This window comes from Lissotriton helveticus, chromosome 3_1 (genome assembly GCF_964261635.1).
Source record: "Lissotriton helveticus chromosome 3_1, aLisHel1.1, whole genome shotgun sequence".
Taxonomy (NCBI): domain Eukaryota; kingdom Metazoa; phylum Chordata; class Amphibia; order Caudata; family Salamandridae; genus Lissotriton; species Lissotriton helveticus.
This window is the reverse complement of record NC_136061.1, coordinates 2,114,006,532-2,114,030,689: the sequence shown is the minus strand read 5'-3', so window position 1 is coordinate 2,114,030,689 and position 24,158 is coordinate 2,114,006,532. Positions and strand designations below refer to the sequence as shown.

Below are 24,158 nucleotides of genomic sequence, written 5' to 3'. Positions count from 1 at the left end.
AAAGGTTGCACACCTCATGTAGATCTGTGTGGGGAAACTTCGACCCACATTGAGGGCACTTCTTGAATGGCGTCCTTTCCATGAGCCAGAGAGTAAGGCCCAGGTAGGCCCGAAGGCCTTCGTCGACAACCGGAATCGAAGTGGTGAAGAATTGCATTGATGGGGAGCGTGATCGAAACAATACCGTCGAAGCTGGTGAGGATTGCGCGCCGAAGGAAATTCAGTTCCAAACCGGAGCGCAGGAAACACATCCGAGCCAGATGGCGGAAAAAAACAATCTGAGGATGGAGCCGATTCCCATGCGCAATGTGGTCCAAAGGAGGAGTCACCTATCTTGTGACTTCCAAAGAACTTTTCAGGACAAAAACAAACTGCAAACATCCGGGCCCAACAATAGGTGGCGATCTATGCATAGTGTGTAATCTGCAGCTCATATGCCTCGAACACCGCTTTTCCTAGTGAGTCGGTTGTGTCCAATCCACAGAATTTATTAACTTTGCTGCATATCTCTCTTCGGCAACCTGGGAGAGGATAGGCTGTGACTCCTTTGGGTCTTGTTGCAGCAGTTGCACAACTGTGTCCTACAGAGTGTGGGAGTAGCGGCTAAAAAGACATGCTGTGTTCACAGACCACAATGCTAGGCTGGCAAAAGATAAAATGTCCTTCCCCAAAGAGTCCAGCCTTTTGGATTCCCTATCCGGGGGAGCGGTAGGAAATACGCCCTGAGAAGTTGAGGCTTGGAACATCAAGCTTTCCGGGGTAGGGTGTAGGGTGAGTACGTTTGGGTCCCCTGGCGCTAGGCAATGGCAGCGTGTGATTGTACCCTGTGTGGGGTTTGAACCAGGTCCCCAACAGGACATTAGTGAGGGCATCATTGAACGGGACTAGGGGTTCAGAACAGTACTCTGCAGCACCTCTGTTAAGATGTTGGTCTTGACTACCACCAAGGGCAACTGAACATCAAGAACCTCAGCCACCATTGCATAAGAAGCTCACTCCTCCATAGCCACGGTAGGGGGAGAAAGCATACCAGTATCTGGAGAAGTATTTAGTCCACTGGCTTCACCCAGTGCCTCACCCACCCGAAACCGGTCCTTGGATGCTTGTTTCCAGTCCAGGGAGGACCTGGCTTGGCAGTTCGGGCTGGACTGTTCCCATGGGGCACAGGGTCAAGACTGATTTGCATATGGCTGGGTTCAAACTGGAAAGGCATGGTGAGCAAAAAAAGATGGATTTAGGCCCAGATCTCTGTACTGGGGTAAATGTATGACATTGTTCTGCATTCTGTCCATCACCTGTTGTTTTTGCATTCATCCAGTGCCTCACACCAGGCCATATTAGGGTTCTTTTCATATTTCCTGTATTCCTCAGGGTCCAGCGACCCCTCCAATCCTCCCTTGAATCCTAACCCAAGGGAATAGGGCTCAGCTGACGATCTAGGATGCGTGGTTCCTGCTGGTGTCGGATGAGGCGTCGGTTGACGCCCCTCCAGCTCTGTGTCTGAGTCAGGGGATCAGGATGGGGACAGGGGTGTCAGCATTGGGACCTCCATCAGGGAAGGTCGAGGTGGTACGACTGGAATTGGCCTGGATCCAGGAATGGATTCAAGGGGGACCACCAGAGCCGGGACCGGAGCCACTAGCGTAGAACCAGATGGGGCATTCTTTAACCCCGCAGGGCCCAAAGGTGAGCCAGAGGTTTCGGGCCACCCATATTTGAGGCGCATGGTGCAGGAGGCTGGCTCAGAATATGGTGTAAACCTATTGGTGATACACCCTGCACTGAGTCCAGGCAATCCATAATGATAATTATGTAAGAGGTCCCGGACAAGCAAAGCTCTCATGGGGTAGCTGTGGAGAGCAGCTAAGGCTTATCCAGGAAGGTGTAAAGCAGGTACATTTACCACACAGGTCAGTCAGTGCCTTATCAGTGTTAGAAAAATACTGTAGTATTTATTACACACTAAAACAGCTAAGTACAGCATATAAAACACATGGGCTCCTATGGGGGGTCAACCATGTACTAAGTTAAGTGGAACGTGAAAGTTGTACCTAACCAAGACTACCACCCAAGGATTTATAGGCCAGGGGGAGAAAGGAACCACCCAAGGTAAGTAACTAGGAGTCCCTAGTTGTCCAAGTGCTGAGGTGATTGTGTCAGTGTCCACAGGAAAGCATGGGGAAGTCGCTGTTAGGATTTTCAGGATCCAGGACACTTCCCAGAGGAAACCGTTTGGAACCAGGAAGGTTGGCGAGCACCTCCACTGCTGGATACCCAGCAGAGCAAGATACCTACACCAGGGAGCCCAGGCGCATCGGTGTAAAGTAGTGTTGGAACCACCTCTTTAAGTCAATAGGGATCTTCTGAAGTCCAGCTGCTACCGTAACCCGTGGACCAGGTGTGTGGAACACAAGCGTGGATTCCTGACATGTGAAGACCAGGCAATGATGTAGAAACACAGGAGCAGTCCACGAGCTTTCCAACAACAGTTGACAAAATGCAGGAGGGTCAGTGGCCGGCAGGACCACCAACATGCCTTGGCAAATGCAGAAGACGCGTTGTAAGAAGAGTTGCACAAAGGAGGACCAGCAAGGTCTATGGAACTCACCCGCCACAGGTAAGTTAGGGCTGGCCCTCAGCAAGCAGGGAAGCCAGCAGGAATCGATGGAGACCCCAGAGGGACCCTCTGGCAGCAGGCACAGGGAGTCGCAGGGAGGCCTCAGCAGCACAACAAAGATAGATGCCCAAGTCACAGTAGATGCAAGGAGGATGCTGCTTTTGCAGCAGGGTGATGCTCGAGGCTGAGCCTTCTTAGATCTCCAAGATTTTCAGAGTAGAGAGCCAACAAGCCTTGGCAACGGGAGACGGACGCTGTGCACAGGGACACAGTTCCAGCAGCTCCACGAGGGATTGCAGTCTTCGCATTTGCACAGAAGACATGTCGGGCCTCAGGAGGACAACCAAACCACCACCTGTATTATAGAGCCTTGAAGAGTCAGTGGAAATGCAGGATCCACAGAATGGTCGGCGACGTGGAGGTGCCTGTGTTTGCAGGGGAGTGACTCCTTCACTTCAAGGGAGATTCTGTCCAGCTGTACACACAGAGTCCTTATGACTCTGGAGGATGCGCAGCCACGGATGTTGCAGGAAGTGTGCAAAGCATGGAGGCGATGTTGCAATCTTGTCTTGAGTACTGCACAGCCCAACATTGTCCAGGAGAAGACTCCTGTGGATGATCCTGAAGACAAGTCCTGCAGAGAAATCCTTGTTCCAGACGAATCTAGGGACCCACCCTAGGGGGATCCGTTAATTAACCCAGGAAGGGGGTTGGACAGCTTCTGTGGTGACCCACCTATCGGGGGGTCAGGGACGCTACTCTGATGGTCAGACCATTCAGATGCTCCCAGGGGCCCCTGTTATCTTGCTTACAAGAAGACAGAATCAAGCGGTCTCCTGGTGGTGCTCTAGGCACCTCCCAGGGGGAGGAGCTGGATAGGAGGTGGTGACTCCCGTGTCCTTTGTGTGGTTTCTCGGCAGAGCAGGAGCCAAGGGCTCCTGGATGGGGGCAAACCGGTATATGCAAGGAGGGCACCAAATCTAAGCAGCCTGGTAGCACCCCCACCCTAGCACAGAGACATCATATTCTAAAGGAGCGGTGGCTACACCTCTCCTCTACAGGAAATCCTTTGTTCTGCCTTTCCCTGCCCGAGTTAGGCTTGTCAGCAGGAGGGCAGTACAGTGTCTGAGGTCGGCGGCAGCATTGGCTTGCACGCAGACCCTACAAGGCTACACAGATAGATATGAGGGGGGTCCAATAAGGAGCCCCCCCAGTACATGGTATCATGCAAACAACACTGGAATCAGTGTAATTGCATGATTCGAACATGTTTGATACCAAACAAGCCTAAAAAAAAAATCTCCTGAAGTTGGGTGGGGGTTGCTCCGGGTCCTGGTAAGTTGTCGAGTTGTGGAGCTGGGCCATGCTCTACTACGGAGCCAGGTCTCGAAAGCCAAAGTGCCCTCGTCTCGTTGGCCAAGGAGAAGTCAAAGACCTCTTCAACATCTTACTCTTCTTCTAGTGCCTCTTATCTGTATATCCTGAGGGCTTGGAGTGGGACAAAGAGGACTTTGGACTCCTGGGACGTCGATTTTCGCAGCGTCGCATGCTGGGCCACCATGAGCTTCAGGGACTGCTTCCTCAAAACCTTCGGATTCTTGGCACAGCAATCGGAACTCGACTTCATGTCGTGGTCGCACTGCAAACACCACAGGCAGACAAGGTGGGGTCTGTAACTGACATCAGCCGGTGACCGGCACTGCAAGGCTTAATCTCCGTCTTCCTAGACGACATCGCTAACACACCAGGATGAAAACACCTTGCAGAAGTCGACAAAACATACAAAAAATCCAGTACAACAGTGACTGAGTAAGTCTTCTCTGGATCAACGCTGGCTGGCGTGGAAAGAAAAGAACTGACGTCAGTGTGCCTAAGTGCCATCTATACAGGTGCCGTGGACATCACTTCCAGAGCGGACGACGCACACAGAGGCGATCGATGCCACCTACCTGAGTGCAGGGGTACAGCTCATGAAAAATCTTCCAGATCCAGTCTGATGCCTGGCAAATTCAAAGCTAAGGAATCTGCAGCTAGAAGTGTCTATATGATAGATTCAGTATCACTAACCAGAAGGCCTCGATCTGCATGGGTTTGCCTTAAGGAAAGGAGAAACTGCAGTCTCTCTTTTTTTAGGTTTGGGGGAGAGTTTCCCATGATGTTGAGATCTAGTCCAGTGTTGGTGAGACTCTAGACGGTTCTTAGACTGCTTTCTTGAGGAAAAGGAGGACTTTTCCTTACTATGTCACTTTCCATGGTAGTATCTCATAGAAGAACGTTCTCTGGAAAGTGGCTTATTAATGACCCTAGCCAAAATCAGCCTGGTCTCCTGCTCCATGATGCACAGAGTCTGCTTAATGCCCTGAACCCTGACATCACATACAGTTGCCATCGGGATACAGCAGGGACTTATTCTTACTGCATCACATTCAACGTCTGAAGGTTGAGCCTTCTGAGGAGGCATTTACCTGAGTCACTGCTGAACAGCTGAGGAATTGTTTTGCAAGATACCTAGAGAGTGCGCTCTGGACAGTGTCAATGAGGCACGAGCAAAACTAAACTGACGCTAGCCCATCAGGTGCCATCTAATATAACCCCAGTAATCACATCTAGAATCCGAGTAATGGCTGACGAGGTAAGGTGCCACCTGACAGCTCTAGGGAAAGGTTGTAGGGACCAGTCTGAAGCTCAAAAAGAGAATTGTCAAATTGGATAATCTGAAGCAGTTGTATCTATCAGGAAATAAAATATCACCACATTTTCATTATATATTGAGGCTGTAATGAGATTGATGCGTTTTGCACAAATACACTAGCTCTGTGCTGAAAAAGAACAAATTGTACGAGTGCACGAAGATGAAAGGTTATATGTTTTTAAACAAGGTAGTGCCCATTTTCGTGAAAAAGCTCCATCACAAAGGTGTGCATATTCCCCAGCATTGAAAGGGTTAAAACGATTTCAAATTGACTGATGGCAAACACATCATTACTGATCCCACTAAATACAGGTAAACCAGAAAATCCATTATGAAAGATTTACCATTTATTTTTTCATAAAAGTCCAGCAAATAAAACTATTTACATTTATCCATGCAGTCGAGTATCAAACACAGACATTTAAAATGTTCTAAAAACTCTTAAAACACAGAATATGCACAACACTTAAAACAGCAGGTGAGACGACGTGGTTGACATGTTTTGTATGGGTGGAGGAATATCTTCAGCTCGACGAGTAGTCATGTTTGTATTTGGGGTGCTTGTTATAGACAACTTTTTTTCCATTGATTAAACATTGGATCACCCATTCTTGCGATACCACCGGCAGATGCAAGGCCTGTGCACACTTCAGGATGGAGGCTGGGCATGACCGATCAGTGACCAGCACGTCAAACACACCCAAAGCAACATCTTAAGGAAAAAGAAAGGAAAGTATAATTTATAATACCCGCATCAAATAACATGTGAATATATTACATTTGTTTTACTTATAATACCTACTCTGTAGAAACCGATGACTTCTAAGAACACAGGCATCAGAAAGCACAGAATATGACTATCAAAGACTACATTTCAACTGGAGTGGAATGCAAACACAGAGCGGCACAGGAAGACAAGCATAAGAACATCAAAAGAGTGGCATAATATTTAACCATATGGTTATGCTGCCAGACTAATTACACAGTGTGCATCCTCTGCTACTATGCAAAATCAGATTGTACATTATCTAAAAGAGAGACGTTAGTGATAGATTCCTTACCTTAGAATATCCCTGGGCTTCAGACTGGATCCGGAAAGTTTTTAGTCAGGAGTCCCCTGTGCGTCGGAGGGTGGCGTTGTGCGGCTGCGTGTCCGTCGCTGGCGTAGTATGCGCCGAGATGACGTCACGAAGACTACTTAGGCACCACCCATGCGCGCGGTCGTCAGTTTTCTTTTTCCACGCCAGCAAGCGCAGATCCGGTTAGAGCACGTACCCTAGTCACTTTTTGACTAACTTTTTTGAGACTTTTGTCTCTACTTCTCTTTTGAGTCTTTGACTCCTGGTGCCACGTGGGGATGCCTGGGTTTAAATCCTGCGGGGCCTGTCGCTGTACGATGTCAGTGGCGGACCCCCATGGTGTCTATCTCTATTGTCTGGAGCACGACCATGACTCCCTGTCATGTTCCGACTGTCTGGCCATGGCTCAGAAGGCTTTGCTGGAGCAGTCCCGTAAGCTGCTGGAGGCCCGGCAGTCGTCTCTGTGCCGTTCGAGGGCAAGGGGTCAATCGAGGGACCGGCCGCAGAGCCATCATCAACGGTTCTTGGGGTCTAAGTCTTCACACTCGGAATCGGGTAAGAGATGTCATAAGAAAAAGTCGAAGAAGCGTTTACGCTCTCCGACGACCCCCAGTCAGTCTTCGGACGTGGACGAGGGGGCCGGGGGTTCCTCCCCAGCAGGCTCCGTTTGAATCTGTGAGTCCCGCGGCCTACCCACCTTATCCGGGTCCATCGGCGACTCCGGCCCAGGTGCAAGATTTTCTTGCTGCCATGGACCGCCTTTTCAGGCTTCGGGCTCCCGCCATCGTGCCTTTGGGCCCTGCGGTCCCAGCTGAGAGCCCGTCCTTGCCGCCGGCTGTGCTACTGGCGCCACTGGCAGGTCCAGCCCCGGCGCCGCAAGGTCCTCCGCCGGCGTCTCCGGCCACGGTGCCACCCACGGTTCCGTTTCTGGCGCCGCAATGGGTCCCGTTCGTTCCACCTCCGCCTTTGCCCGGTTTTCCAGACAATTTTGCTCCAGGTTGGGACCCTAATTGGGACATGGAGCTGGATTAACGCCGACTGGCGCCGTTGAATCATTTATATTCCCCTGTCCCTCCCCTGCTGCCGCAGCCTGTGCTACGGGCAGTGGAGGAGGGGGACGTCTGGGAGATGTCTGAGGACCATCTTGCAATGCAGTGCAAGTTGGAACAGGAGTGGGTGGAAGAGTCGGATGATGCAGATGGCCTTGACCTCTCCTCTGAACCTGGTTTTCTTTCTCCTCTTGCTGTGACCATGGAGGAGGGCGCCACATACACTGTGGTGCTCCGTACAGCAGCTGAGGCCTTTGACCTTGATCGCCTATGGTAACTCTCAAAACTAACCTCCTCACTGAAGTCCTCCAGCCGGCGGCAAGCTCTATGAAGCCTCTGCTACTGTTCAATGAGGCGTTAACTGATGTGTTGATGGGCACCTGGTCTAGACCAGCCACGGGGGTTCCTGTGGATAAGAACGTGGCCAGGCGTCATCGTGGGGCACCAGGTGACCCTGCCTTTTTAACGACCCACCCAACTCCGGAGAGCCTGGTCATTCAAGCCTCCACTTCCCAAAGCGCGTTCCCTACCGCCCCGCCGGATAAGGAATCTAAGAAGTTGGACCACTTTGTCAAGAAATTGTTTGCGGTCGGTGAACACCACATGCCTCTTGGGCCGTTAATCTCAAGCTGAGTGGGACACAGTTGCGCAGTGTCCGGAGGAGGTTCGGGCGGTGCTTTCCCAGGCTGTTGCTGAGGGAAAAGAAGCAGCAAAGTACGCCATCCGATGTGGGCTGGACACCGCGGACTCACTGGGTAGGGCGATCTCCACAACAGTGGCCCTCCATCGCCACGCCTGGTTGCGGTTCACAAGGTTTTCAGAGGATGTTCAGAGTTCCTCATGGACATGCCCTTTGATGGTACTCACCTGTTTGGCGATAAGGAAGACAGTGCGCTGGAGCACTTTAAGGACTCTCGGGCTACGGCCAAGTCCTTGGGTCTCTCCACCACGTGCCTGTCCAAGCCCGCTTTTGTTCCTTTCGTGGCCACGGAAGGGGCGCCCCAACACGTTTGTTCAGCCAGAAGCCTGCACAGAACCAACCTCAGTGTGGCCACGGACGTGGTGGCGGCGGTACAGGGGGCCTGTCAGTCCACCTCCGCTACTGCAGCATCCGCCTCAAAGCCTTCCCAGTATGAGCTTTGGGTGCACCACACGCCGGTGGGTGGCAGGATTCAACATTACCTCCCCCACTGGCGTTCTGTCACCTCGGACAGATGGGTGCTGCAAATCGTCCGAAGGGGCTACTCCCTCCCCTTCGAGTCTGCCCCTCCAGCCATGCCACCTCAGTTCCAACGCATGTCAGGGTATCACTTTGCGCTTCTCCATCAGGAAGTCATGCCTTCTTGGCCAAGAGGGATATCAAGCGCGTTTCTGGGCCAGAAGTAGGATGTGGTTGTTATTCCCACTACTTTCTGGTCTCCAAAAAGGAAAAAGGGCGCCTACGCCCCATCTTGGACCTCAGGAATGCCAATCGCTTCCTCCGGAAGGAGAAGTTCAAGATGTTGACTCTGGCTCAGGTCTTGACTGCCCTCGACCCTGGAGACTGGATGGTAGCGTTGGACTTGCAGGACACATATTTTCATATCCCCGTCCTACAGGCCCACCGGTGTTACCTGCGGTTCACGGTTAGCCAAGAGCATTTTCAGTTTGCCGTGCTCCCCTTCGGCATTACCAGTGGCCCTAGGGTGTTCACGAAAGTGATGGCGGTGGTCGCAGCTCATCTGCGCAGATCAGGGGTTCCAGTCTCGTCGACTGGTTGTTTAAGGCGGGCTCGCCCCAGGCAGTCGTCTCCCACCTCCAGACTATGGCCGACCTCCTGCATTTGCTGGGGTTCTCCATCAACATGTCGAAGTCGCACCTATGTCCCTCTCAGAAACTCCCCTTCATCGGAGCGGTTCTGGATTCGACGCAGTTTCGGGTTAATCCTCCCAAGCAGCGAGTCCTGGATATTCAGGCTATGATTCCGATCTTTCAGCCTCTATCCTGGGTTTCAGTCAGGATGACCCTCCGGCTCCTGGGCCTGATGGCCTACTGCATCCTGCTAGTGCAACATGCCAGATGGCATATGCAGGCTCTGCAGTGGGACCTGAAGTTCCGGTGGGCACAACATCAGGGTAACCTCTGCGATCATGTCCAGATCTCGTAGGGCAATGCACGTCAATTGCAGTGGTGGCTCACGAATCGCGATTGTGTCAATGGGAGGTCCCTCTCCCTTCCCCAACCGGAGCACACAGTGGTGACGGATGCGTCCCTCCTGGGATTGGACGATCTGTCTTGCACTTAAAGCATTCCATCCCTCTCTACTGGGAAGTGTTGTGTAGGTGTTCACGGACAACACCACCGCCATGTGGTATTGCAACAAACAGGGCGGGGTGGGGTTGTGGACCCTATGTCAGGAAGCTCTGCGCCCCTGGACATGGCTGGAACATCAAGGCATTACCTTGGTGGTTCAACACCTGGCAGATTTGCTTAACGCCAGGGTGGACAAACTCAGCCGCCGGTGCATGATGGATCACAAATGGAGTCTGAACTCTGACGCGGCACAAGGTCTCTTTCTGCAGTGGGGAGAGCCTTGGTTAGATCTATTCGCCATCGAAGAGAACGAGCGTTGGAATTTCCAAGGCGGCACTCGCTCGGCTATGCTTTTTTGTCGCAAACGAATTTGCGGTCTGTTGTACGCCTTTCTGCCTATACCACTTCTGCCCAGAGTGCTGAAGAAGATTTGGTGCGACTGGGCCCAAGTCATTCTTGTGGCTCCGGGCTGGACACGAAGATACTGGTATTCCGAGCTACTCAGCATGGCGATCGATCACACGATCTGACTGCCTCTTAGGGAGGATCTTCTGTCGCAGCAGTAGGGGACGGTCCTCCACCCGAACCTGTCCAGCCTCCACCTCTATGCGTGGAGATTGAGCGGCGACAGTTGACAGCTTTTGATTTTCCTCCCAAAGTCTGATGTCATTCTGGCAGCCAGGCATCCCTCCACTAAGACAGTTTACACCTGCAGGTGGAACACATTCGTGAAATGGTGCACAGCGCAAGCTGTGGATCCCCTTTCTGCCCCTCTTTCCGAGGTCCTTCAGAGCCCTGCTCTTTAGCCCAGCAGGGATCTGCTCTGGGCACTATCAAAGGTTATCTTTCGGCCATCTCTGCCTTTCTATGGCTTACAGATCAGCCTTCTCTTTTTAAGTCCCCGGTTGTTAATCATTTCCTCAAAGGCATTACGCACACGTTTCCTCCCGTGCCTTTCATAATTCCTCAATGGGACTTAAATCTTGTCTTGACTTATCTGATGTGCGCTCCCTTTGCGCCCCATCATAACTATCCCTTATGTCTTCTCACTCTAAACACGGCTTTCTTGGTAGCTATCACCTCTGCCAGAAGAGTGAGTGAGCTCCAGGATCTTTCTTCTAAACCTCCTTTTATTTCTGTTCATCCGGACAAGGTGGTTTTTAGGACTCGTCCTTCGTTCTTGCCAAATGTTGTCACACCCTTCCATATCGGGCAGACCACCTCTTTGTCTATCTTCTCTCCACCTCCGCATCTTTCAAATGAGGAAGAGAGGCTCCACCCGTCTGGTCCCAAAACGTGCACTTTCGTTCTATCTGAAGTGCACACAACAGTTCCGGGTGGATGACCAACTTTTTGTTGGCTACGTGGGCGCCAAAAATGGTTGGGTCGTGCACAAACGAACCATCTCTTGGTGGATCATTCTGTGCATCAAAGCAGGTTACTCATTGGCTAAGAAGGAGCATCCTGTGGGGCTGTGAGCCCATTCTACCAGGGCAATGGATGCCACTACTGCCTTAGAACACGGCGTTCCCTTACAGGACATTTGTCAGGCAGCTGCCTACTCCTCGTTGCACACGTTTACCAAGCATTACTCCCTTGACAGTCAAGTCCGGAGAGACTGCTTCTTTGCCGTTCTGTTCTCCGTAACTTTCTGGTGTAATCTTGTTCGCGGACCCACCACCGGGGTTGGTATTGCTGGGGTATCTCTTCTAAGGTAAGGAATTTATCACTAACGTGTCTCTTTCAGATGCACAAGTTACTACTTGTGTAACGATATATCTGTAAGAGACATTAGTTAGTGATAGATTCCTTAACGCCTAACCCATCCTCCCCATTCTGCGAACTGATTTCTAGGGTTACGGTCATCCCTTTCAGGGCCCTGGATTCATGGCACCAGTGGTCAGTTTCTTGCATTGCTCTGCGTTCCAGGCGCGGAAAGTCATGTACAGAACTGACGTCAGCGAGCATGGGTGGCACCTAAGTAGTCCCTGTAATGTCATCTCTGCGCATACGACGCCAGCGACGGACGCGGAGCTGCACGATACCACCATCCGATGCTCAGGGGTATTGCTAATGAAAAACTTTCCAGATCCAGTCTGACGCCTGGGGATATTCTAAGGTACGGAATCTATCACTAACTAATGTCTCTTACAGATATATCGTTACACAAGTAGTAACTTGTGCTTTACACCATGAAGAAAAATCCCCTCTTCTCATTTTATCATTCCAGAAAATTAGTTGGGAGGATGTCATCCTAGGCTTGGTCTTGGAATGAATTGTTTCTAAACCTTCAGGCTGATGCCAATAGACACTCAATTCTGCTGCCCTTGCAAGGTTCACCCTCATACCCAGGAACTAACAAAGACAGTCTATTCTGTTGCACAGTACTTAAAGGTGCTAGTGGCAGCCGCTGCACATGTTCCATGCTTTCTTTACCTTTGTTTTTGCCTCTGCAACATGCCGTTCAGAAAGGTTCCATGGACTGATCCTCCTTTGCGAATTAATACCCCAGGACATTATAAGAAGCCTATCTTCAGATGGATCCATATTTCACTTGAGGACACAGAATTCTCTATATTGAGTCTCACTAACAAAATGTATCGCAACGCCCATTATCTTTTTGTTCACAATGCTCTAAAAATAAAATAGAAGGCTACTGCTTTTGTTAAAGGAAAGACTTTATTCTTTCTATTAAAATTTGCTTGCAATGTTTTAATTCTCATCTGACTTCCTATAATTTTCTTTCTCAGAAGGAAAACCATGCTGGATTGAATAAAGACAGTGACATACAAGTAAAACATTCCTTTCCACCCGTTTCACTTTATTTCTAAGGAATACACATCAATCCAGTTGGACGATGAAATCTCATTACCAATCCTTTTAGCATTGAATTTTAAAAGAAGGAATAGTTTCTTACCTGTGACTCCAGTTATCTCTTAGGGTGATTTCCAATATAGTCTTAAGCAATGAATAATCCAGCCCACGTGCGGGGATCCTGGACCACTACTTCAATATATCTTCTTAAGTGTAGGTTTTCGCCTTTGCTCAGGAGGCCTGCAAAGACACTTGAGAAAAAAAATTACACACCCTATAAACCTAGGCAACAATGGCCGAAGTCTTCATTATTAAGTCAAAAAAGGGCCACCACAAAGCCTTTAAGTACAATTTTAAGACATTTTTGCAAACAGCATAAATCTGCCTCACAAACCCTTTTCATGGTAGAGACGAAGGAGATTACAGAGTAGCCTCATAGGCTGTCATATCTGGCTAAAAAGGAAACTGCACCTTTAAGGACCCATAGACCACTAGTATCCCATCATGCTAAGGAGGTGGCAGTAGCTTCCGTTCTTTTTAAAGGCAATGCAAGAGTGTATGGATATTGTATGAATACCTTTGTCCATTCCACTGGTGGGGAGGGAGGGTTGCTTATGACTATAATGGAAATACCCTTACGAGAGAACTGGAATTACAGGTAAAAACTATTCCTTCTCTCCTAGGGAATTTTCATTTATAGTCAAACACTGAATAGAAAAGTAAACCTATCCCCTCTGAGAGCGGTGGACGTGTCAGAAGATGAACCTGGATGGTCCAGCAAAGAGATTTCTGAAGGAAGTCTGCCTTACTTGAGTGTTAGCTCTAACATGAGAGGCTACGCAGTAATACTTGGCGACTGTATGAACCGACTTCCAAGTGGCTGGTTTTGAAATGCGTGGAGTGGGTATGGTAGTAATAAAGCAGTAGCTCTACCAGTAGTGAAGAATGCTTTAAGCTTAGCTGATAGCCTTTAATTTATTTATATAATCTGTTTGAAGGACAATAGGATGCAAGAGTCTATCCCTTGGGAAATGGAATTGATGGAGGTGGCTAAAACCATACGGACTGCACCCTAGTTGATAACCAGGTTAGATCTGCCAATGCCTCATGTCTTAATAAGATAGGATTTCAAACCTCCCCTTATATCTAGGGAACGGAGAATTCTTTATGCTGGAGTAGAGGGATTCTGAAAGAATGCAGTTAAAATGAAAGTGTGAAATACCCATAGTGAGGGGTTTCGGATAAGTTCTGAGAACCAGTTTGGTAAAGTGGAAAACTGCGGATGGTTCGTAAAAACAAACCTCTAGGCTTTCTCCAACCCTGCAAGCTGATGATATTGCGACAAGGAAAGCTGTTGTCCAAGAGAAATGTTACAGGAGGGCTCAAAGGCATCCTGCATAAGATGAAAAGAGGAATGTTAAACTCCCAGGAAGGTGAAGGACACCTAAGGAAAACCTTCCTTAACTGTTCTAGAGAAATCCTTGATGCCAGGGATTTTGAAAGAGGTTTGTGACGGTGAGTTTCTGTAGGTAGACTGACTGCCTGGAGAACTTGTCTAGAGGGGAATTACAAGTTAACTTTTGCCAGGTGGACTTAGTATCGAAGAATGACATTTCCCTGGCAAGATGTAGGATTCACGGCGTTAGAAAAAAATACCATACACCAAATGTATGCAATTTGAAGGCTTATGCGAAAAGAGTGGAAGCATACCTAGCTTCTTTGAGGATGCAACTTTAAGTGTCCGTAATGAACTAGCTGGGAAGCCATGCTGCCAAATCCAAAGAGGAAAGATTGGGGTACACCATTGAGCCTCCGAACTAAGTAAGTAAGTGTGGTCCGCATGGCAGCTTGAAATGTAGACAGAGGGATTGAAGAAGGTGGGGTGTGAACCACGTTTGATATGGCCACTCCAGAGGAATGAGGGTCATCTTTATTCTCAATTGAGACAAGGTGATGAGGACTGTAGGGATAAGGGGAATCTGTGGAAAAGCAAAGAGACATATGTCATAGAAGTCAAACTATAGGGCAGTCCAAGTGTCCCTTACTAGGAGTATGCCAAGAAGTTTGGGGACACCGAGTGTTCCACAGTGGTGAACAAGACAATCGCCGGAGTACCCCACCTTTGGAAGATGTGCTGGACGAGGTTGCCGTAAATGACGCAGTCAAGAGTTTGTTGCAGAAGTCTGTTTAGAGAGATTGCTTGAAACGTTTGTACCCTTGGATGGAGACTGACAGTGATCGTGAGATCTTTGGCTAGAATCAATTTCCAGATCCTTTGTGCCTTTGAGACCAGGATCTGGTCCTCGTCGCTTGCTGCTTTTTGGGGTAGTACATGGTATAGGTATTGTGCACTGGAACCAGCAGGGCGTAAGACGATAGACAAAAAGCTTTCAGCTCCAGAGGATTGCGTATAGTTCTAGGAAATGGATATGGTATGTCGAATCTCTCTGCAACTAATTGCCCTGGACTTGGAGGTGTTCCATGTGGGCTTCTTTTCATTGTAAGGGGGAAACTATGAGTAGGGTATGGGAAAGGATCTCCTGACGAAATAGAGTATCCTGTAGTAGAGTGGTTGGAAAGAACATATTCGGATGAAGGGAGAGTTATTCTGTTTTCCCAATCGTCTGAAAGTTGTCCCACTGGTCATCAAGACATTCCTGCAGAGGTCTCATGTGGAAACAGGCATTTGGTGTGCTAAAGATGGAGGAGGCAATCAAGCCAACAGGAGAATGTTCTTATTGTTGGACGAGAAGCTTTCATGAGAGATTAATTGTTTCGAAAGATTGAGACGCGTCCTGCATCTGAAAGATACCCTCTACCTGTATTGTCGATAAAAGTTCCTAGATACTGTAAGTTTTGAATCGGGGCACAAAAGACTTAGTGAGATTGACCTGAAGACCTAACGTTTTGCCAGTCCAGTTTTAAGGAAGCTGAGCTTCATGAGACGTTGAGTAGCAAATCTTGTAGATATGGGCAGAGGATTATTTTGTGTTTACCAAGATGGGCAGCTACCACTGCCAAGCACTTGGAGACAATTCTGGGTGAGGATTTTAGGTAAAATGGAAGCACTGGATCTCTGATAGTGAATATGCCCTGCGACAGACACACAAACATTTTAAATGAGTCTTGGCAATCAATACGTAAAAGTATGCGTCTTGTAGGAGTATGGAGTAGAGCCCATCTCAGTGGCCCGTTTCCGAAAGCTTTGTCGCCGAATTCAATTGTTAGTTAGTGTCAAACCTAGAAAGAAGAGAAGAACAAATTGCTACTGCATGCTTTAGAAGGCGGATGTTGACTTAGGTGTGACCGCATGGTACTCCATCTGGCTTCGGGCCTAAGCGAGTCTAGGTTCCTATCATTCCGACCAGTCTGGACTGACTGTGTTTTGCCTTTTGACCACTGCTTATTCTGCGGACAAGAATGCGTGTTGGACCTCTATCTAACACTTCCATCAGTTGCGCCTCCGGACGTGGATGTATTGCTGGAGCCATTAAAGGCCCACATAGTGCAGTGCCCTTAACGTATTTCCATGTTGATGTCGGTATTCTTAGAGCAACCACGGGATGCTTCAGCTAATGTTGGATTGGACACCAGCTCTACTACAGGCACACAGGCTTTGGATGTTCCAAATGCTTCCTCATCATCGGCTGTGGAAACTGAAGATAACCTTTTCTTGATTGACCTGATTTGTGAGGTGTTACAGGGACCATCATCTGCGAAGGCAAGTAGCAGTGATGTTGTGTCTCCCACAAAGGATACATACATATTTGTCTCTCCGTGAGCTGGGAAGAATTCGGCCTTTTTCCAAAACAAACAAAATCGGAATTTTAAAACAATTTTTTTCTTTTCTCACTTTTACTGAGCACCACAGCTTTCAGACATACTCAGTTGCTCAAACTATATATGTACATATTTTAAAGGACTTGTATAGCTTTTTTTAACATATATATAGGACTTATAAGGTTTTTATGTATTTTTATAACTTTTAGAACAGTTTATTAACATTTGTTTTTATGATTGTTATTAGGACATTCCCTCTTAATTTTGTAGTATATCGTCCAGTCAGATGAGGAGTGGGTGTTATGATTCGTAATGTACAGCCAATAGAGGCCTGGGTAGTCACCTAACCTTTCACCTACATTTACCTTGCCATTGTACTACATAAAAGGTTTGATACTGACCTTTTACCTAGTTAGGAGCTGCATAAATGTTGTGTGGTTTTCTCTGAAAACTAGCCTCGATTATTATGCATGAGAATTCTCAGAATCACAGAAGGATTACCATCTTCTGCATAATACCCATGTATAAGGTTCATCACTATCGTCATCCTAGGACGACATGACACAGCAAGGTAGAACCCCTGAGGGCACCTTTTGGGTATATAAATACCATATCTTTGCTGGAACAGGCAGAGGAGAAAGACTTTCATGATGACACATCAGGCAATGGTGTTGGCTCTATCCTAGGGGGATTCTTGGCTCTACACCTACATACATGCCAGGTACACTTAGGTACATCTAGTTAGGGTTACATTGTAGGAATACCCATTATTACTGCCATGTATTTATATGCCTGCATATATCCATTATTTTAGTGCTATGGTAGAATTCTACCATCTATTTAATCTGTTGGTGCTTATAACCGTATACATCTGTTTCTGTCTCATGGCTGTTGCAGCACACACATTTTACACTAGAATGGCGCTAATTCAATAAATACTTATTGGAACCGTCCCCATCATGTATTCTGTGTATCCCTCTGAGACAAACTGAGCACGAGTGACTGATCGAAAAGCACTGTACTGTTTCCATGATCCTGAGGGGACAGAGTTGTCATGTTCGATAGTTGCCAGAAACTATTCTCTCCTTGGTAAGAGAGGCTCACAGTGGCACTGTGGGCTAGCTGGTATGAAGGCAAACATATCCAGTGGGAATGTCTGGAATCAATCTGGATACCAATCCCACAGTTTAGGTTGTCTAAATGTGCCGATCCTATATAGATTTACAGGAACTACAAGACAACCCACCTTTGAGGGACATGCATGTCCTGTGGTAGAAAACGAGACGCTTCCCCCCTTACGGAAATAACAGAAGAGGCGAAAGGAAAAATGTATGGCTAGGAGCCTATTTTTACCACCTTGGACAGACCGTTGGGCAGATACCCATCTCTGCATGAGGTCTTTGTCACTGGGGTAAAGCATTTCTAGCCCATGATAGCTACTACTGTACTGTGTATTCTGTTGGTTTTCTGGCCACCTTTGAATGAATGAGGGGTATGATCCTCTGAGAGTAATTGCAAGGAGTGTTGTTGGGCCTTTACAGGTAAACCGCTGTAGAGTTTCCATCACATGCCATCTCATGGACATTATGAGGACAATATGTGTTCCCAAGAGGGAAGTGGAGATGAGGATACTCCACTGAGACTGCTGTTTAGGAATGAAAGGCTATTGGTTTTGCCATAGCTATATCCCTGTGCCTTCTCAAAAGAAAACCAGCCGGGGCATAAATGTAGTTATTACACACCACGAGGCCATGAGAAAAATACTTGTTGGTCCCTTAAGAATACATAATTAACAGAGTACTACAGCATATATTCTAAAAGAGGTGCTGCACATGCTGCTTTCACGGTGGGAGCTGCTGTGCTACTGGTACAGAGGAGGTAGAAGTATAGCATGATGGCCAATGTTTGACCAAACAGATAGAGGAGAGGAGCAGAGGAAGTAGAAAATCTAATAATAAATCCAGAGCTGGTTCTAGGAGCCCCAGAGCGAAAGGATGGAGCTAATGTTGACCATGATACCTCACAGCTCCACTAACGAGGTCCACCTATAAAGTGTAAATAAATTACTGAAGCAGAAGGCATAGAAAACCGATAGCTGTACTGTTGTCCACAGTAGAAATGGGAGCCGGTGGAAAATCCGACGAAGTCGCTGAATATCTCCAAGTAGAAGCAGAGGGAATATATCGGGTCCCATGGCTAGATCTGATGGGAGATACATGACTTGCTTCGAGTATGGAAGCAGTGACAGTGCAGAAGATGGCTTGTTGATGATTACAAGCACTTTGTTTCAAGTCAGCGCTTCTCAGCAGTCAAAGGTCTTCTAAGGGCACCAAAGTGAGTAAACTAGACCAGGGCTTGAAGTTGCCATGAAGAAGAGCTGGGCAAGAGCTGCATCCTTACCTTAAGCAACTGAGCCTGCCGGACAGACATTGATCGAGGTCTTTAAAGGAAATGGTGCCGGAAGAGAGTCTTTTCGTAGGGAATAACACGTTGGTGCCATATCCAACCACTGAAATGTTAGGAGCACGAATGTTGGAACCCAGCAGGCACTGTTTGGTAGCTGGTATGTGGAGGCTAACCTGGCTGTCACTGCAGGTGCCCGTAAAAACCAAAAGACTAAAGGCCTTGCTGCTGCAATGCCATTGATATGCCTCGACCAATGGTGTACTTCTGGACGTTGATTATGTCTCAACGGTGTAGACCTAAGACGCTTCAACGGGGTTGCAACTTGCTTCTTGACGTCTACAGGCATGCACGCCTGGACATCAACTTTCTTCTCAATATGAGCAGGTCAGCACATCGTATATCTTCATGACGTCGACAGGGCTGCAAGTCCCGACATCGACGGGTCTTCTTGACATCGACAAGGCGGCATGTCTTCTGGACGTCAACAGGTTTGACGTCAATATGACAGTGTGAATCGACGGCGTAGAAGACGTCAAGTTAACATGTGTCGACGTTGAGGGGCATCAGTCCCTTGACGTCGAGTTAGTCTGGGATGGTAATGTCCATTCTCTGGACTTAAATTCTTATGACGTCGATCCAGTCAATGTTGACTGGAAACATTGTTGTTTCAGGGCTGTAATCCTCTTTTCTGCAGCTTGGACATCCTTCAGAGGTGACTGCTAGAGCCCTTTCCTCGCTCTTCAAAGTCTAATGACAGAGCACTGGTAGAGGAGTGACCCTCTCCTCGCTCATCAAAGGTAAAGGCAGCGCCCTGATAGAGGACTGCCCCTCTCCTTGCTACCTTCAGACAAAGTTGGCGTTGCCTTATACCTTAGGGAATATCTGGAAAACTTCTTACTTGCTGCAGGAGTTATGAAGATGTCCGAGGCCTTCTTTGTTCCATAGGCAGGATACTGTCTAGCAAAAAACTCACAATTTTCGTTCAGAAAAAGGCAGAAAGTGCAAAAGAAAGATGAAAACGTCAAATTAAGTTGTTGTTAGAAAGATCCACAGTGTTTCCTTTTTAGCCAGATAATGACAGCCTGTGAGGCTACTCTGTCCTCCTCCCCTTTATCTCTATCATAAAAAGGGTTTGTGAGGCAGATTTATGTTTTTTGCAAAAATGTCTTAAAATTGTGCATAAAGGCTTTGTGCTGAACCTTTTTTGACCTAATAATGAAGAATTCGGCCACTGTAGCCACTGTAGCCTAAGTACATAGGCTGTATAATCTGTCTTTTTCTTAAGTGTCTTTGCAGGCCTTCCTGAGGAAAAGCAAAAACCTACACTTAAGAAGATATATTGTAATAGTGCTCCGGAGTCCCCGCACATGGGCAAGACTATTCAGTGCTTATGACTATAAATGGAAATACCCTAAGAGAGAACAAATTACTTACCTTCGGTAATGCCTTATCAGGTAGGCACAATATCTAGCCGCAGATTCCTTACCTTTTAATTCCCATGGCATCAGTCTGGATCCAAAAGAATTTTCTTCGAGCAGTACCCCGCATGCATGTTGGTGGAGTTGGTCAGCTCAGCATGGCGTAGTCCACGCCAGAAGTGGCATCCGTGTCACCTATATAGGCGCCACCTGGCCGTGCTGATATCAGTTACTTTTCACGACTTTCCACACCAGAAGCGCAGATCCATGAAGTGTGCTGACATTGGTGTGTTTGAAAATTAGGGCCCTAAAAGGGCCCTAATTTTCCTGACCCTGACCCTAGAAAATTGTCCACAGTGCAGGGAGAATGGGTGGGTCAGTAAGGAATCTGCGGCTAGATATTGTCTCTATCAGATAAGATGTTATCAAAGGTAAGTAACGTATTCATCTGATAGAGACATCTAGCAGTAGATTTCTTACCTTTGAATAGATACCCAAGCAATACCTTCCCCTAAGGAGTGACTGCAAACACATTTCAGACTAAAAACTCCTGTAGGACTGAACAGGCAAAATGGCTGCCCAGGCGGACCAGACTGTTCTGATAGTGATGCTTGGAAAACATGTGCAAGGAAACCCACGTTGCTGCCTGGCAGATATCCAGGACTGGGACTCCATGTGCTAAAGCAGTTGTAATAGCTTTAGCTTTGGTTTAATAAGCCCTCAAGCCTTCAGGAGGCAGCTTCTTTGCCAGAGTGCAGAACATCTTGATGCAGAGAACAGCTGTAGGAAAGTAGGATCTGCTTTCATGGTTACCCCCACTTTTTGCTGGTGTCATTCTGGTTTCTGACCAGTCTGGCTGGGATCTTGGGTCATTGGGTAGTCTCTCCTTACATTTGACTACATAAAGTACTTTGGTACCTTCCCAATTGGCTATTGGTGTATCCTACTAAGTCCCTAGTAAATGGTACTAAGGTACCCAGGGCATATGTACAACAGTGATCTCACATGGGCTGCAGGCAGTATTATGCAACCCATGAGAGACCACTCAAACTGTAACTACAGGTCTGCCATTGCAGCCTGTGCGAGCTGGTGCTAGCACCACTCACAATAGATATGTTTCCTAATATCCGAGGTCACTGCACTTACAACCTATGTCTCCCCTAAGGTAGGCCTTTCAATCCTGAAGACAGGGTGCTAGATTATAAGTGTGAGGGTGCCCTACATGAGCATGACACCCCCTAGAAACCCAGGAGTCGATTCTCCAGGCTTTATAAGTGCCGTCCGCAATTTTATACATATAGTGAACCTCAAGTCAAGTACAAGATGTCTAACTATATATTGTCTACACCGAAACTAGTCATGTTTGGTATCAAACATGTTGGAATCCTATCCCAGCACTGATTCCAGTGTTGGGTGTAGGAACCCAAGAACTGCGGGCTCCCCTAGGGAGGTCCCTGTATTCCTGGTACTAGCCTTTCAGGGTCTAACAGCAAGCTTGTGCTGCTTCTGACTACAGATCTGATTCTGCCCTCCTGCTGCTGAGCTGAGCTCGAGCTGGGAAAGGTAGAACAAAAGGTTTCCTGTCACAGGGAGGTGTGACCACCTCCCAGACAGGACTTAGTGTATTGGGCTGGGGTGGGGGCGACTGTCAGCGCCACCAGACTGCTTTGAGGGCACATTTGGTACCCTCCTTGCATACTCTAGTTGGAACCAGTTCAGGGAGCTTTTGGCTGCAGCTCTGGCACGAAACTGGACAAAGGACATGGGAGTATCCTTCCCTCTGTCCAGCCCCTCCTCTGGTAGGGATCCCTGAAGCGCCCCAACCCTTTCCCTAGGGTACTTAAGAGCTTACCTGTGGGTGGCTCTTCAGATTTGTGGTGGGACAAGATTCAAATCCGAATCCCCTTCCACTTCATCCGTCTGGGCACCTTGGACTTCATTGGATTTCGTCTGGAACCAAGACTGCAACAAGGAAGACTCCTGCTGCTCCTGGTCTCGTCCTCCTGCCAGTCTTCTTCATCGTCTGTGCCAGTGCTTCATCCAGGTTATTTTCCGGTCCTGTGGGCATCAAAGACACCCGAAGTACTCTCCCTTGGAGTGAGGGACTCACTCCTCTTCATTTGCAGGCACCGCAACAAAGCTAACCAGTCTGTTGCTCCTGAGGTCCCACGGACTTCGAAACGCTCAGCAACACAGGTGGTGGTTCTCCAACTTCCTGTAGGCCTGTACTGTCTTCTCAGCAAGTTTGAAGTCAGTGTCCCTCATTGGAAACGCTGGAACAGAACCCCTGTGCACTGCATCAACTTGCCGTTGCTAGGGATTGTTGACTCGGTCCTCCAGAGATCTTCGGGCTACAAGAAGCTCCAGCCTCTAGCATCTCATGCTACCAAAACCTTCGTCCTCACTGCATCCTCTGACCGTGTGCCTGCATCCTTGGTGAGCTGCTCGAGGTCCTCTTGTGATTCCTGTGCCTTCGTCCTGTGTGTCCTCTTGAGGGTCTTCTCTGGCTTCAGTGGGCTCCGCTGCTTGCTCAGGTCCTGCTCTGACTCTCTTGCAATTGGTGAGTACCTTGGAGCTTGCTGGTCCTGACCCTGCACCTTCTTTGTTTACCACATCTGTTGCTGCTGCTAAGGCTTGTTGGTGCTCCCACCAGGCACCGACACCCTGGTTCGCGACTTCCAACATGGGACAGCTTGTGAACGGCTCCTGATCTTCCACAGCGTCACGTGGTCCTCACAGCTGTAGCGACAAGGTCACTGTCAACTCTCCTGCATCTTCTGCCATCAGTGGTCACAACTTCTGTGCCTCCTGGTCACTCATGAATGGCATAGACTCTGTCCCCTCTGCTTGCAGGTACTTCTCTTCAAGAATTCATCCTTGGACTCCACCAGACGCTTTCACCTTTTTTGCCAGCAGCATCATCACTGAAGTCCTCCATTGTGGTCTACAGCGGTTTCTGACGTCACTTCATACCTATGCACCCGGCTTAGGTATCCAGGTTCCTACAGGGTCCACTGGGAAGTGTCCTTCTTCAAAACTACAACTGGGACTTTCCCATTGACTTGCACGGTTGTGTTTCCCCTCTACACACAGACTCCATGGGGGTCCTGGGTACTTACCTTGGGTGATTTCTTGGGTCCCTAGCTTCTGAGTCTTCTGGGTCAAGTTTCACAGTGTATTTGTGCTTATTTACCTGTTTCCTTTTGAAATATTGTGTGCATTGTCTTCATATATCAGGGTAGGAGATACACCAATGTGTTAGTGAGTGTGTATATTAAATATTACTTTTTATAACTTCACTGTGTGGTTCTTTTTAGTTTCGTCTTCCACAGCATTGTCTGGTCCTCACAGCTGCAGTAACAAGGTCACTGTCAACGCTCCTGCATCTTCTGTCAACGGTGGTCATTGGTCTTCGATGCCTCCTGGTCACTCCCGAGTGGGAGACTCTGTCATTTCTCTTGAAGGTACTTCTCTTCTAGAATCCATCCTTGGATTCCACCAGACGCTTTTACCTTCTTCGCCAGCGGCATCTTCAATGAAGTCCTCCATTGTGGTCTACAGCGGTTTCCAACATCACTTCGCACCTTTACACCCGGCTTCCCTTTACATTTGATGGTATATGTAACTATACGTAGAGTAGAATAGGAAACAAATATGTTTGAAGTGTGCAATCCTCAAAGGTGCTCCGAGTTCCTTCTCTCATAAGTCAGAAAAAGAACAGGCTCTGGGAGGCAACTGCCAGTACATGAGATTGTGGAAAGTGGTGCCTCCAAGGTTCTTTTTACCCTCATATACACACGGTTTATAAAAATTCTTACATTTTGGATGCTGCAATGCAGGCCTAATTAACCAGTATTACAACTTTATATGCACATTCAGGAAATGCCTCTGATAGGCTTTCATTTGATGTATCCATTTTTACATTCATGGACAGACATTATTTACAGTAATGTTTCCATTAAATAAAACTATGCAAAACGATGTTCTGTGCTCCTGCTAAAGCAGTGGAGA

The 24,158-nt window shown here is 48.0% G+C and overlaps 1 protein-coding gene across 6 annotated transcripts in view; it reads right to left on the bottom strand.

Annotated features, from left to right (window-relative positions):
• Positions 1–5,634: 5,634 nt before the first annotated feature.
• The window catches only part of TP53BP1 (tumor protein p53 binding protein 1), a 767,880-nt gene continuing 749,356 nt past the window's right edge, over positions 5,635–24,158 (bottom strand). For all 6 annotated transcript variants that reach the window (XM_078683313.1, XM_078683315.1, XM_078683318.1 and 3 more), the window contains one exon: positions 5,635–6,021. In XM_078683313.1, coding sequence (XP_078539439.1) covers positions 5,834–6,021 — 188 coding nt within the window. In that variant the 3' untranslated portion in view covers positions 5,635–5,833. The remainder of the gene's footprint in view (positions 6,022–24,158) is intronic.